The sequence below is a fragment of the Caretta caretta genome, chromosome 21 (assembly GCF_965140235.1).
Source record: "Caretta caretta isolate rCarCar2 chromosome 21, rCarCar1.hap1, whole genome shotgun sequence".
In the NCBI taxonomy this organism is placed as follows: Eukaryota; Metazoa; Chordata; order Testudines; family Cheloniidae; genus Caretta; species Caretta caretta.
In genome coordinates, this window is record NC_134226.1 from 13,941,288 (window position 1) to 13,953,312 (window position 12,025).

General features: G+C 59.4%; 1 protein-coding gene across 5 annotated transcripts in view; it reads right to left on the reverse strand.

Moving 5' to 3' along the window:
- Window positions 1-291: 291 nt before the first annotated feature.
- Window positions 292-12,025, reverse strand: part of KIF21B (kinesin family member 21B) — an 87,762-nt gene continuing 76,028 nt past the window's right edge. For 3 of the 5 annotated variants that reach the window (XM_075122025.1, XM_075122023.1, XM_075122024.1), the window contains 5 exons: window positions 11,628-11,745; window positions 10,406-10,576; window positions 9,025-9,224; window positions 8,175-8,371; window positions 292-7,587 (listed from right to left, as the gene is read on the reverse strand). In XM_075122025.1, coding sequence (XP_074978126.1) covers window positions 8,272-8,371; window positions 9,025-9,224; window positions 10,406-10,576; window positions 11,628-11,745 — 589 coding nt within the window. In that variant the 3' untranslated portion in view covers window positions 292-7,587; window positions 8,175-8,271. The remainder of the gene's footprint in view (window positions 7,588-8,174; window positions 8,372-9,024; window positions 9,225-10,405; window positions 10,577-11,627; window positions 11,746-12,025) is intronic. The other 2 variants (XM_075122027.1, XM_075122026.1) reach the window with 1 other exon arrangement.

Below are 12,025 nucleotides of genomic sequence, written 5' to 3' on the forward strand. Positions count from 1 at the left end.
GTTACACGTAAATACAGGCAGGGATACTGCAGTCTAGGGGGAGTCCTATAAATAGTGGGTGAACGGGGTTTATTGTGACTTCGTGACTGTGTCTGGAGGCCCCCCCTCCAGCTGGTGAGCCAGCCTCCCTCCTTTGGGGCTTTGTGCCCCGGCACCTGCTTGAGCGGGGTGAAACTCTTGGTGTCTACGGGGGAGGCTCTTCCCACCATCCCAAACCCTGGCTTCTCGCCCATCGGCCACCTGCCCTTCCCTATGCAATCCCTCCTCATACAGAGCAGCCCCACTCCTCGGTTTCATTTTGGTGCGTTTATTTACGAAGACAGCGCAAGGAACAGACACATCCATCGGGAAAAACCATGTACAGCTTGAGGCTTCAACAACCCCATTTACAGTGATACATCGAGGTATAAAATATATACACACCTTGTCCTATACACAGAACACAGACCGCCCCGCTGGATCACACAACCCAGAGAGAGAAAAGCCTTAGCAAGCGTTGACAGCTCCAAAAACATCCCAGGGCAAGAAAAGGCACCGGCTGTTTGCAACACTTGTACAGTATTGACACAGGGTGAGGGCTAAACTAAGTGACCAGTGTTAGGTCTGCTCCGTCTCTACTGGCTGAGGCTCCATACACAGCTGCTCACGCTCACAATGCAGGGCAGGAGTAAGGTTACTATCCCATCACCAAAAGAACCTCAGTGTAAAGCAGTGCTCCTTCCTGCCCCAGGGGGTGGGGGAGAAATCACACAGACGACTACACCAAAGGCCAGGCATCGTCCCAGGGTAAAGCAGGGCTGTAGTGTAAGGTGGAGGAGCCCCCGGACGAATGCAGCTAAGAGTTGCAAGGCTGGGCACCGGAAGAATCTCCTGGTGGAACTGTGGGGAGGGGTGGAAGGATCCCTGCGCGGGGTCAATCCCAGTGCCAATGGCCCACTGCCTTTGCAGAGGCACAAGGCCACTGATGAAGGCCGTTCGTCCTACCCTGCTGGGTCTCGCAACTCAGCTCCCCCAGGAGAGAAGCTTTGCCCAGCGGCTTTGTTGTTAGGGCTGAAAGGGGTGAGAAGGGAAGGGGAGACGCTGACCATGGGATGGCACCAGTCAGCTCAGAAAGAAATCTGACCCTTGTGCTCTTTGGGGGAATCGTACCTGAAACGGGGGTCAGCGGGAAGCAGGATGGGAATACGGCCAGCAGTGTGTGGGGGTGGGGGGGGTGGGGGGAAGGGCTGAGAGTAAAGGACCAGGAAGGAATCAGGGTCCTGGGAGAGGATCAGTGCCAGGACACATCCTGGTGCTCATGAGAATCCACCTTCCAGTAGGGCGGCCCCAGGTTTGTAACCCTTACGCTGGGGAGCTCTTCCAAGTGAAGGCCCCTGCCTCAGGGACCCATCCCTGCCCAACATAAGGGCTGAGAATGGAGCCCCCAGCAGGGGGGTTACTCCTAGGTCCTGAGGAGCACGAGGGATGGGAGGGACCCCTCAGGACGACAGGCTTCCCCCAGGGCTTTTGGGGGCTAAAGGAGTCTCTGTTCCTGGACTGGACATGCCAGGTCACCAGCGATTAGAGGGAATGGGGCTAGCAGCGGCTCTGCGGTGCTAACAGCTAACTGGGGGCCTGAAAGGGGTGAGCCGTGGGGTGCTAAATCTTAATCAGCCCTGCCCCTACAGCACAAACAGCAGCAGATGGGACAGAGCGAGTCCCAGCTCCAGGAGGGTACCACAGCCAGTGCAGTGAACGGAGCTGTATGGCCCGCACGGTCGGGAGAGGACAAGGGTGGAGCAGTTGGGGTGGGAAGCCTGGCAGGAATCTAGAGAAAGCAGAGCAAATAGCGCAGAAACAGAGCTGCAGCAACCATGAGTTCAGCTGTCTCCATCGTCAGTTAGGGCATCCTCCCTGGGTCTGGCCCCCCAGAGAGGTTTGCATGAGCAGGGTCTGCACAGACAGCAGGTAAAGGAACAGGGCCCGTGGGTGCCACGCTAGGGGTACATGCAGTGCCCTGCAGCATAAACACAAAAAAAGTCATTCCAGGCAGCTCAGACTTGTAACTTCCATCGTCTTCCCCCCGGGTCAATTTCACCACCGGTCTGCAGGAGGCACCATTGCTGCAGCGGCCTTGAGGGCTCCCGGCACTGACCTGTCCCCCCGCGCGGAGCCACTCCCTGAATTCAATCCCCCTTCATGTGCAGTGGGTAGGGGAAGGTAGCCACTGGCCTGTCGAGTCTTGGATGGTTTCAGGGCCAGAAAGGGGGATGGAGGGAGAAGTGGCAGGAGCAGGGTGGGGAGAGGTTGGGGGTCAAATGCAGATGCCATTCATAAGGGTGGAGGTTACGCAGCTGTAAATGAGTGTGTGCCGACGGGCCTGACTCATGGCCCCACAGACACTGCAGTGACAGGGCAAGATCAGAATCAGGGCTCGGGAGACGCAGCTCACTGCCGCTCCCAGGCCCTCATCCACCTTGGGCTCCTTTCAGCCCCGAGTTACTGGGCTACAGCCTGCCCCGGGCGCTGCTGCAAACGCCAAGGAGACTTGTGGGGGTGAATTTATCTCCTGAGCCCTCGCTGTCCTGCCCCGTTACCTGCTTCCCATCACAGACACACCAATTAAACTCTCCCAGATCACACACGGTCACGGTTACCTTCACTCGTTGCCCCTGCATGGAGGCATTTGTTCCCCATCTCCCCACCTTACATGGTAACATCAGGGATGACTGCACCCAAAGGGACCTCTTGATTTGTGCCGTCCTCTTCCCTGTCCTGCTGCCTGAAAGTACAATCACGTGCAATCACTAGCAGGCAGATTTTGAAGACAAGGAACAAATAGGACTCCTTAGTTCTTCCAAGAGGCTAACGTGCCCAGCTACTAATGACAGCAGGGGTACGTTGGGGGTGTGCTTTGAGTTACTGGCCCCCAGAAGAGGTGCAGCATATATATTTTAGGGGAATGGGCTTCCCCTTTGATTGTACATTACAAAGCTGCCCCTTATTCCCAAGATTAAGCGGCATTGTGCTTTCAGCTGGGGCTCTTCCAGGATTTGTTCCCTGGCTAAGAGGAAGGATAGTCTTGTGCCTAAAAGTCCAGGGAACAGATCCTCAGCTGGTGTAAACCATCCTAGCTCCATTGATGAAGCTGTGACCATTTTCACCAGCTGAGGATCTGGCCCGAGATAAGGGAGGGCATTAGGATTCAGAAAGAGATGGACATTAATCCGAACGCTGGGAAAGAGTCCCTGTTAGGGGAAGTTTCAGCCAAACACAAGCTGTATACAACATGAGCTCAGGGGAAACTCCATAACCCTGCTCTTACATGGGTCCTGAATATGATGCCAAAGGAGGCTCTTGTTAAATTAGGGTTAAGTGCAGCCAGATCATGGTAAAATCAGTCACTGCATGGTTCCAGATAAGGAGCCATTCCCAGGTGGCCACGGCCAGAGTCAGGACCAGGAGGGTCGGGGGGCGCGTACTGGTTTCACTAAAATGCAGAGGGCCCCACTTCGGGTGAAGTGGAAGACCTGGGAATCAGCGTCAGGCTGTCAGTGCTTTCAAGAACAGGCAGCTGGGGGGTTGGCATGGACCCTTCTCGGCTCGCAGCAGGACTATTGTGGGCTCGAGAGGCATTCCGATGTCCGCCTGGCACACGCTGGCTCAGGGTGGCATTCGGAGCTCCTCTCGACAACCTGCAGACAGGGCCTCCATGTAAGAGTCAGGGTCATGATTTTCAAGAGCGGCTAGTTGTTTCAGGGGCCCAGTCCATGACCCCTTAAAGAGAAAGCCGTGAGCACCCCCTGTCTGGAGATCAGACCCCTTTCAAGTGTCAAGTTGGGCCCTCCAACAATCAGAGGTCCTTTTTTAAAGGCTAAGGGGGGCATTTTTCAAGCAGAGCAAGGGTGCGGTAGGTCACCCTGCAACGCTAAGGCAGGACAAGCCCCCAGGACCCGAGCGGCTCAGCAACGCAAGTGGTGATTCCAGGACAAATTCAAGTTTCAAAATCATAAAAAAAAAAGTTTTAAAAATGGCTCAGACCATGAGGTAGCTTAACCTAAAGAACCCCCCTCAAATGACACCCCTCCCAATGAAAAAGAGACCGTCCGCACACACACAGAGCTACAGTACAACACAGCCCCCGCCTGCTCTCCCTTCCACACAGGGAGAGGAGCCGGCAGGGGCACCTCAAGGGAAGGGCTGTGCCCAGCACATGGGAGCGGACAGTGGACACACGCCAGGTGCCCGGTACTGGATCATCTTTTGCCAGCTGGCTGGGCGGCCTCAGGACAACTTGTGAGGAAATTTCCATCTTTCAACCTGCTTGTTCCTATTGACCTCCTGTGGGGTTTTGCCGGCCGGGAACGCCACGAGATGCAGTCGCTCGGTGCGAGACAGAACGAGGCCCAGCCGCCACGAGCGCTCGGTCTTGCAACGTGCTGGGGTCACTGGAGCAGAGCTGCCTGGGATTAGCCCCGAGGCAAAGAACCAGGGAATTCCAACAGGTGGCTACTGGGCTACATGCAGGTGAAATCTTCCCCTCTCATGCAGCGACCCGCACTGAATCCCTGATCCAAAATCCATGGAGGTCAATGGGAGACGTTCTGCTGGCTTCGGATCAGGCTCTTAAAGATCAGATGAAGCCCCACTGAAGCAGACACACTGCTGCCCTGGCTCCCTCCTGCCCCCAGAGCCATTCACACCTGCCAGGGCGGAGCGGGTGTCAGGTGTTACATTCAACAGCCGTTGTGACAAGCAGAGACTCAGGCAACATCCGCCAGGGTATAGGCCACCCACCCACGTCTCAGAGCCCCTAGCTCAGATCCTTCATTTCAGACCATTCACGTTTGCTTGTCCCTCGTTGCCAACTGGAAAAATCCAACTTTTCTCTCCCAGACAGTTTAATCCTGTCCCATCGGGGGGGGGGGGGGGGGGGGGGGGGGGGGGGGGGAAAGAGGGGATCTTGGATATAATCCACTCTCTCTTGGTGGCTGGAAGGCATCACTTCAACCTGCGTTCCCTTCCCCCAGGCCATCGGCAGAGCCCTGGGGACACTTCTCCTTTCGTTGGTGGCAGCAGTGGGAGAATGATGGGTGGGTGTAATGCGTAGCTGAGCAAACCAAGTCACTGTGTTTGGGTCCCACCAGAGCCAGCACCCTGGCAGGACTTCAGAGCTCCCCATCCCGGTCAGTATCCAGATGCTCAGAGGCTTGATGGAAATGAACAATTTTTCCCATCTCAGAACCACTCCAGAGCAGCAGCGACTGGAGGCCATTTTGCTTTGTGCAGCAGGGGGCGATCACTGGTTTGGCAGGGCTCGCTACTGCAAGACAGGGCAGCCGGATTATCAAAAGGCAAAACAAATGAACGAAGAGGCTGGTGCTGTTTACGAAGTGGAAACGTTTCCTGTCCAATGTATCAGTTTCAAAGGAGGTCAAATCTGGGGTAAGAACCCCTTGGTGTTCTCCTTCGATCTGCCGGGTAGAAGGAAACCCGGGGCAATCCCCTGTTAACCAAGGACACCAAAAGTCTTGCATCCTAGAGAACACACAATCCATTGCTGATGGGGTTAGCTGAAGATCAATCAATAAAACCAGAGTCCGGCCGCTGCTTCTTATGTGACGGGCGGAGCGACGCAAGAAACATACCCAGGGGAAAGGGCCAGCCTGCTGCCGTTCCCTCAGGTCCATTTCGCAGCAAGCTCTGCACCCCAAGGGCGTTACATAGCAGTGAGAAGCTGTCTGACGAAGGTTCTGGCTGCACTGGGTGTTGGCTGCGTGGGACTGGGACTCCTTAGCCAGTCATTAGGGGAGGAGAGAGCGAAAGACCCCAGTGACAGCGAGTCCATGTGCTTTGGGGAGTGTAGTGCTGTGGGGTGCCCACGTGGCTCTGGACGCTGCAGGCACTTGGCCGTGGATGCCCCAGAGGAAGCGGGGCACCCAAGCATGGTGGGGGAGATGGTGGCAAGAGACCTTATGCAATTTTGACCTTTGTAAAACTGAAATCTGGGGTGACCGTGGTGATTTAGTGTCTTGTGCCATACTGGCCGTGCAGGTGGGTGGCAAGCAGAGCATGGGCAGGCCATGGGCAACCCCTCATTGCCCCCCAGCTCTGCTAATGCACCTCAAGTCTCATGTGGGCCCCTCCCGCTACCCCCATCTTTCCCTTCATCCAGCTCCATTCTAGCCCTGCCCCACTCCCTGCTGCAGATCCCATCCAGAGCACCCCACGCCCTCCGCCTTTGCCAAAGCGCCTCTCTCCTGACCATAACACCACCGCCCGCCCTGCCCTTCCACCCACTACTCTAGTCCCAGACCTCTCCCAGGCCAGGCCCCACAGGCTGGCAGGCAGGAATCTGTCCCAAGCAAACCTAAACCCTTCCTGTGAGATGGTGCGGAGAGCTTACCCCTTTTCCCAGCATTAAAGCCTTTCGCAGCTATTAAAAATCCCCAGGTCCCAATCCATTCTCAAGGGTGCTTAAAAAATTCTTTGAAACCCCACTATAAAAGCTTCAATCCCTTCCCGCAGCAGCTGGGAATGAGCTACTCCCATGCTCAGCAGAGATGGCACCAAGCCGGATGTCCAAATGGGCAGTGGGGACCACAGGGAACAGCGAACAGACCAGTGCGCGATGAAGGCTCAGTCGGATGTGTGAGGGGGTGCCCAAAGAGAACAGATCCAGAAATTCCGCTTTTCCCTGGAGACGCCCACAGGGATTTTCCCCGATGTGCCAGCTGCCTTCTCTCCACCCCTGGGGCAAAAGGGGGGATGCCCTGGCTCAGAATGAGGTGGGTCAGGTGCAGAGGTCGACATTTGCCAGACAGCATGCGGATTTGGTCCAGCGACACAGCAATGGAGCTGCTGCCGGAGCTCCTTGCAAGGAGCCCTAGTGCAGCGCCGGGGCTGGGAGGCCGTCTCCGGGAGTGGGTCGTTCCCCAGCAGTGCTCCATGCACCCTGCTGGTGCCAGGCTGGGGTAGGCTCTGAGCGCGGCCCTGGGGCGATCTTCGGGCAGCACACAAGCCCTCTCTGTATTTCAGTACTGGCCGGCAGAACCCAGCTCTGCTGAACGATGAGGTGTAGAGAGGGGCGCCTGCAGCCGCTTCCAGGGGGAGACCCCAGGCACCAGGGCGGTGCGGAGGCCAGCAGCAGGGTGCAGGTTGCGGGATCCTTCATGCACATCCAGGCTCCGGGGTGTGGGGGCACTGAATAGGCTGTGGGGCAGACTGGAACGATCCCGTTGAGTGTCTCAGCTCAGGGTCCTCCCCAGGGCTGGCAAGGCCATGTCCTGAAGCACTGCCTGGCTACGCCCCAGTCAGCAGAAAGCCCTATGCATGCTGGAAACCCAGCGTGGGGCTGGACGGCAACGACGCCCCCTAGCCGTGGGAGCTGGCAGTGCACAAAGACCCAGCCGAGACACCATCACCCCAGAGTCCTGGGAACTGGGGCACATGCAGGCCAGGCCGCTCCCACCTCTTCATGGCCGGGGAGAGGGGCTGGGGCCTGGGCCTGCCAGGGAGCCTGCCAGTCGCCCTGGCTCCGGCCTTCCCAGCCCCTAGGTCGGGCCATTTAGGAATCGTCTCCTGCTCCAGAGCTTCACTGTCATGTCACTGGGGAAGGAAGAGAGATAGAGAGGAAGTGAGGCCGGGGGGCTGCCCCCACCTGAGCCCCGCCCCAGCTAAAGAGAGGAAGCACAGCGAATACAATCAGCTGTGGGCCACGCCCTGCCCGCAACTCCCCCGCTCCCAAAGGCATCATGCTGCCGCCCAGGAGAGCCAGGCCGCTGTGCACCAGCGCAAGGAGGGAGCAGATGCGCCCAGATGCCTGCCAGCGGGGTAATCCCCAGAGCGCCAGTAACGGGGCACTGGGCCAGAGCGCAGGCTCAGCCAGTGGCATCTGACTGGCAGTGGCCAGGGACGTGGATCCCCCCAGCAGTGGCCCAAGAGGAGCAGTAGTCAGAGGGGCAAACCCCATGCAGCACCGAGCCAACTGCTGGAGCCAATCACCCCTTCACGGAGGTTTGGAGGGGCCGGGGGAGCTGCCAGCCCTGGCCCCCCTTCCCTACTGCTACAAGGGGGCAGGCAGCCCGCCCCAGGGCAAAGGCATAGAGCAACCTGGGGGGCAGGGAGGGGCCAAGAGGACAGTCTCCTCTTGCAAAGAACTCTACGTGGGGGGAAAATCCAAAAGAATCTCATACCGTTAGGAAGCAGCTGAGACCAGAGCGGAGAGGGGAAGAGAGAGAGAGAGAGAGAGAGAGAGAGAGAGCGCGCAGGCCAGAGAGAGCAGGAGGAGGGTCAAGGCAGGCTAGTGGCACGCCCCTTTATGGCAAGGACGCGGCGAGGAAGGCAGGGGGTGAGCCCAGGCACGTAAGTCCATAGCTTTACCCGGCAGTCACTGCGGCACAGAGAGAAACAGAGGGAGGAAGAGAGGAAAAGAAAGGAAAGGAGAAAAGGGAAATGGTCGGAAAAGAGGAGATCAGAGACAGTGCCGGAGACATCGCCAAGGGGCGGGCGTGAGCCCGGGGACCCTCTCTGGGGGCCAGGGCTGTGCACAGAGGCTGGGGACCGGAGGGAGGGGGCCGTGGTGCTCTCATTGGAGATGCACAAGGTGCCCTCGAGGAGGAGCTGGTGCCCGGCAGGCAGGAAGCCCGTTCTCTGCGCCGAGGGTGGCAGGACCAGCGGCACCAGACCTGGCAAGCAGCATCCCAAAAGCATGGCAGGGCAGGGCAGGACCAGTGCTCGGCATAACGGGATGGGGCAGAGGAGCCTCGCTGTGGGGCGGGCTGACAATGGCTGAGAGATGGAGGAGAGAGGCTAGATGGTTGCAGGGCCCCCAGCGCGCTCCCCCCGCCCCGCCTGCTGCCCCACACTAAACCCGCTTGCAGCCGGCTCCCGTCCCTCGCTCCCTGTACCATTCCGGGCCCCGCTATCTGGGGGGCGCAACAGTGGGTTTGGAGAGCTCCTGCGGCTCTGCTGCACTGGGGTGAGCTGGGGGTCAGACCTCCCTCCCCCATGCCGCAGGGGCCTAGCCCCGCCCACGCCCCTCACCTGGAAGCAGTGAATATGTGCTTGGAATTGGTGCAGACGGCATTGATGGGGCTGTCGTGGCCCTTGATCTCCCCAACGGGAGTGAAGTTCTCCACGTTCCAGACCTTCACCATGCCCCCACGGCAGGCACTCAGCAGCATGGGGCGGCCGGGGACGAAGGCCAGGGCGCAGACCCAGTCCTTGTGTGCGTTGGGGATTTGCTGGCAGGCACAGAGACAGGGCAGAGCCAGTGAGCGCCCTCGGGCCAACAGCGCCCGACCCATGCTGCCAGCTGGGACCATCAAGACCCAAACCGCCCCCCTGAGCTCTGGGGCAGGGTCAGACCAGCAGCCAGAGCCAGATCCTGGGTTTGCAGCTGGCTGCTGTTTCTAGAATGGGCTGAGGCAAACACCCCACATCTGCACAGTGGCTGAGAGCTAGAGCTGGAATTATAAAGCTCTGCTCAATTTCTCATCAAGCAGCAGCCGAGGATTCGAATTCAAGACAACAGGACTCTGGTGAGCTACAGAAGGCTCAGCAGGAGAGAAGAGGGCTACGCCCCATGAGACAATTGCTCATTGGGACTGGCCAGAGGATCTCCAAGCTCCGATTAATTCACGGCGACCATGATATGACCCCAGAATATGAGACACACAAGGCGAGCGAGGGAATCTCTTTGATTGGACCAATTTCTGTGGTGGGGGAAGGGACAAGTCTGCAAACTCACAGAGCACTTCTTCTGGGGTGGGGCTTGAAAGTTTGTCCCGTCCACCCACAGAAGCTGGCCCAATAAGAGAGATTCCCCCCCCGTCCGCTTTGGCTGCTGCTCTATCCCCGACCCACGGAGCCGCCGAAGGCCGTCCCGGCAATGCTGAGCTCCCCGACTGAACTGGGGAACCAGGCACTGCGGCATGTGGGGCCCAGAGACCAGAGAGCCACACTCACGGGGATCCAAAATAGGGAAAACGCCGAGCGCTATCTACCCGCAGATCAACCTGTCCCCCTTCTCCATAGGCCACTGAGCCCTTTAGCCGTAACAGGTGGGGCACAGCCCTATAGAACTGGCTACCATGCATTGCCCACGGCTGTAAACTGCCTTCAGGACCCACCATGCCAGCCACTGTGGTTTGCAACCCCCAGGGCTCTTCCATTGCCCGGAGGCCCTGTGTGCAATGTAGGGATGGGGTCCCTGCGTCTGCCCTCTGGTCCTCTACCCCCAGCATGGCGGGAGCACGCTCCAGATTGTACAGTGACACTCCAGCAGGTTCTACATCCTTGCTCCAGCCCCTGGCACCGGCCCTCACCCTCCAGCACACGAAATGGCACACTGCGGGTCTAGGCCCATCTAAATGCTGCCCCCCGAGCCCAGCAGCAGGGCCTTCCTGCTCACCCCACTCCATACCTGGAGGAGCTCCTGCTGCTCCAGGTCCCACTTCTTGATCCCGTTGTCCCTGGAGCCGCTGAAGAGCACATCGCCTTGGATGGCCAGACACTCGATGCCGTCGTAGTGCGGGGGCTCGAAGTTATGGGTGGGGCCAACGTTCCCCACCACGCTGTCCGCGATCTCAAACATCTGCAAGGCAACAGCCCGGAGGGCAGCCACTGTGAACCCCGGTGGCTAAGGAGACCAGCCGCTCTCGGGTCATCTGGCCAGCAACAGCCCTTCCCGCAAGGCAGGGGTACGGCTAATGCATCCGACCACACAGCTCCCACTGGATGCTGAGCCAGGGCCCGGCGCAATGAGACAGGGATGGATTGGCAGCGGCGGGGTTCTGCCTGCTTACGCCAGGCCACGATCCTTGCGGGGAGGCCATGTGGAGACATGATGGCTCAGTGCTGGGACACAGGTCACTGGTTTGAACCTCGCCCGGCTCAGCTGGGACTGGAAATCTCCACCTCCTACAATGGTTTGGCGGCCGACGTGCGGGCGCAGATCAGCGCCTGGCTGGCAGGGGGCCACGTTGCAAAGACAAAATACCCCCTGGGAGACAGGTCCAGCAGAGGCCACAGAGGGCAGGCTGAGGCCGGTTCCACCTTCGCAGGAGGCACGTTGGCAGGGGGCGTGGAGGGAAGGCCTGGGCCGGGCACCTGGAATTCCGGTCTCCAGGGCTGGCGAGCGGCCCGGCACTTTGAGACACGGCAGCTCCTCCAGCATTTCCCGGATCTGGGTTCCAAGACGCTCTTAGGGGCAGTGCACAGATCCTGCTCCCTGTGACCCACAGAGGCACCTGGCAGACGGGGGGGACAGGAAGGCTGGCCAGCTGCAAAGCTGCCAGGTCTTTCAGGCCACGAGTCCTGGGGGGCTCATGGCATTTCTCAGACCCTGGCGGGATTTGCAGATGTGCTCAGCGCTGGCCTCCCTCTGCTCCCGCTGAGGTTAACAGAACGGCTCCCTCCCGCCCACCGTGAGAGCAGAGTTAGGCCGACACCAAGCGCTCTGGACAACCCCACCCAGCGTGTCCCCTCCTCGCCAGGCCTTTGGTGGGCAGCGAGCCCCTGTATCTGGCACCTACAGGAGATCGGCTATGCACGGGGCTGGGGAGGGCTGGTGCGAGCAGCGGGTCTTGGGCTCAAAGGCCCCTTGTGCTGCCCGTGAGCGGGAGGGAGGGAGGGTCCCAGGGTACCTTGACGTAGTGATCCTTGGAGCCGGTGATGACCAGGTCGTGGTTGCTCGTGGTCTGGTTCACAGTCAGACACATCACGGGCCCGATGTGGCCAGTCAGCTTCCCGATGGGCTGCAACCTACAAGCAGGAGCCGGGGCCGTCAGGGTGTGGGGCGTGCTCAGCAGAAGACGCTCGTTCCTGCAGGCCCTTCGCTGGCCCCGTCTCCAAGGCTCTCAGCAGGGATCCTTCCAGCCCCGGGCCCCTCTCCACCATCCCGAGCAGAAGTGGGGACCTCGGGCTCCAGGGCGCAGAGCACGGAGCACCCTTGGCGATACCATGTCCCTCAGCACCGTGGGCCGTGATCCTGGCCTCAGGCTAGGGGTGGGGAGCTGTGTTCAAGTGCAGTGCCAGGGGGTGA